Source organism: Mandrillus leucophaeus, unplaced genomic scaffold (genome assembly GCF_000951045.1).
Source record: "Mandrillus leucophaeus isolate KB7577 unplaced genomic scaffold, Mleu.le_1.0 Scaffold399, whole genome shotgun sequence".
Taxonomy (NCBI): Eukaryota; Metazoa; Chordata; class Mammalia; order Primates; family Cercopithecidae; genus Mandrillus; species Mandrillus leucophaeus.
The window spans coordinates 1,088,723-1,091,757 of NW_012104242.1; the positions used below are offsets into that span (position 1 = coordinate 1,088,723).

Sequence of the window (3,035 nt, forward strand, 5' to 3'; positions counted from 1 at the left end):
GTAAGAAATAAATTTTTATTTTTCTTCATTATCATACAGCATTTAAGAATAATAAAGCTGTCTTGAGATTTCAAATTTGAGATATCTATGGCAAGTTTATAAAAGTACATTGATCAAGGTACAATTTTTAACATTAATATACACATTCCATAATCTCAATCTATTTAACATGAACACTGGCCTTTGTCGTTATTTTTTTCTCCCTACAATATTTCCTGACTCTATAGGACAGCGGTTGACGCTGTCCCCCAGGGGCATCTGGCAACATCTGGTATAACTGTGGGTGTCACGGGAGAGGGATGCAAACAGCATCCAGTGTGTAGTCCAGGGATGCTGCTCATCACCCTATAATTCACAGCATGGAACCCTCCCTACCACAAGGATTTCATCCAGCCCAAATGTCAACAGTATCAAATTTAAGCAACTCTTATCAAGTGGGACACAATTCCTATTTTATGAACACCTCTGTGCCCACTGTAATTCTGAAAACACAGACTTTGCTAACTGGTAAATACTATTTAAAAGAAGATTTAACCTAATCAATATCACTTATCAAAAGCAATGGTTGACTTTAAGTATCAACATGTTTCCAGAATGAATAAACCACACAATCAACTCAGAATGATACAAATTAGGGTCCATATCATTTAATTTCCCTTGAACCTGCTCTGCTAGTTTAATCTGCTAATATGAAAGTTAATTAGGACTGTTTTGAAGGAGTGAGACAAGAGTTTCCTTTGCACATTTTTCTGAACTATGATAAAAATTTAATGATATATAAAGCACCTGGCAAATAGCAAGTGCTCTGCGAGTGCTCCGGAAATGTTTATCACAGCTTACTAAACACACAGGGTTTCACTTATTTGTTCAAATTTCCCGTAAGTATGTTATCTGCAAAGGTTAAATTAAGTTTTAGTTGCTCTCTCTCATTTTACAATAATCTCTTACAAATGTTGCTTAGAAACAGAACACATATCCAGGGCATGTGATACAAAAATACAAGTTAGTTTTTTCCACACAAGTTTTAAAGTATCAGTGTATATAACACATTCATGATAGTATTAAATGATAGAACTAAATTTAATGATCAATTAATGATAGAACTAAATTTAAACTGAAAAAGTCATTCTAAGTTTGTTAAGTAGAGACATTTTTCAGTAATCACTTACCGGCATATTCACATTCTGTGTATTTTCTCATGGTCAACAAACTGATTCAAATGATTTAAGTTATCCCACCATTTAAAGAGAAAAGTCTCTGCAATAATTTGAAACCATGGCGTTATCTTAATTTCACCACTGGCTGCTTTTTTCAGAAGTTCTTTTAGTTCTTCCTTGGACACATAACAAAAGCTTTTAATCTCATTGGGATCTGGATTCAGAGTGACATTCTTCCTCACAAACAAAATGTAATCAATTTCATGTTCACCCCAGATACCGTCCGACTGAGCTTTGTAGTGAATTCGTGTCAAATAATTAATTTCTTCTGGAGGAACCTAAGACATTAAAAAAAAAAAAAAGTAATTAAAACATTGGCCACGGCCGGGCGCGGTGCCTCACACCTGTAATCCCAGCACTTCAGGAGGCCGAGGCAGGTGGATCACGAGGTCAGGAGATCGAGACTATACTGGCTAACAAGGTGAACCCCATTTCTACTAAACATACAAAAATTAGCTGGGTGTGGTGGCGGGCGCCTGTAGTCCCAGCTACTCGGGAGGCTGAGGCAGAAGAATGGTGTGAACCCGGGAGGTGGAGCTTGCAGTGAGCCGAGATTCTGCCATTGTACTCCAGCCTGGTGACAGAGCCAGACTCCATCTCAAAAACAAACAAACAAAAAAACCATTGGCCACAGTAACAAAAAAAATCTAAAATTAGCTCACTATATTACAGCAATATCTTGAACAGGAGTATAGTTTTAGGATTAGAACTTTTAAAGCATTAATCTCCTATCAACAATATATGGAAATCTTAATATTACATACGGAAAAATGATTATATTATTAGTTTCAAGTGCTTGCGTTTTTTCCTGTAGGACCAAAAAGATGTTTTTTTTTTTAAATGTTAAAAAAAAGGGGCAGTCACTCAAACTAGAAATGTGACATTCGTCTTCTTTCTTTCTTTTTTTTTCTTGAGACGGAGTCTTGCTGTCGCCCAACCTGGAATTATAGCGGCATGCATCAGCTCACTGCAACCTCCGCCTCTCAGGTTCAAGCGATTCTCCTGCTTCAGCCTCCTGAGTAGCTGGGATTACAGGCACGTCCCACCATGCCCGGCTAATTTTTGTATTTTTAGTAGAGACAGGGTTTCACCATGTTGGTCAGGCTGGTCTGGAACTCCTGACCTCGTGATCCACCCGCCTCAGCCTCCCAAAGTGCTGGGATTACAGGCGTAAGCCACCATGCCTGGCCCGACATTCTTCTTTCTCATATTTTAAGATTGCTTTTTGGAAAATATAGATAAGAAAAACTTTATCTATCCAGGTCTTATTTAAGGGGGACAATTCTAAGAAAAAAAATTATTTCAATTAAACGAACTAGATTTATGGTTTATATTCCTAAGAATTTCCGTAAGAAAACCTTCACCTTTTTTTGTAGGGGGGGGAGTTTCAGGTGAAAACTGGAAAACCTGCTAGTTAAATTCTACAAGAGCTGTAACACTTGAAAATATTCATCTTAGATTTGATCAATTATAGAAATATTCAACCTTATATAGTGCTTAACTGATCAGTCCATCCCAGTATCGAGCTAAGTTTTGACGAGTGATACTAAGAAATTAAAATTTAAATAATCTTTATTCAAGATGGTTTGTGGGGCTAACTCATAACTCAGGAGGTTACCAAGCAGAGAACTATGTTTGAATTCAAAACTTTTATTAAAAACCTTTTTTTTTTTTTTTTGAGACGTAGTCTCGCTCTGTCGCCCAGGCTGGAGTGCAGTGGCGCGATCTCGGCTCACTGCAAGCTCCGCCTCCCGGGTTTACGCCATTCTCCTGGCTCAGCCTCCCGAGTAGCTGGGACTACAGGCGCCCGCCACCTCG

At 38.1% G+C, this 3,035-nt stretch overlaps 1 protein-coding gene across 1 annotated transcript in view; it reads right to left on the reverse strand.

Annotated features, from left to right (window-relative positions):
* Positions 1-631: 631 nt before the first annotated feature.
* The window catches only part of IDI1 (isopentenyl-diphosphate delta isomerase 1), a 10,909-nt gene continuing 8,505 nt past the window's right edge, over positions 632-3,035 (reverse strand). Inside the window, 2 exon segments of the mRNA XM_011991558.1 lie at positions 632-1,330; positions 1,333-1,495. Of these exon segments, the coding sequence (XP_011846948.1) occupies positions 1,293-1,330; positions 1,333-1,495 (201 nt within the window). The 3' untranslated portion in view covers positions 632-1,292.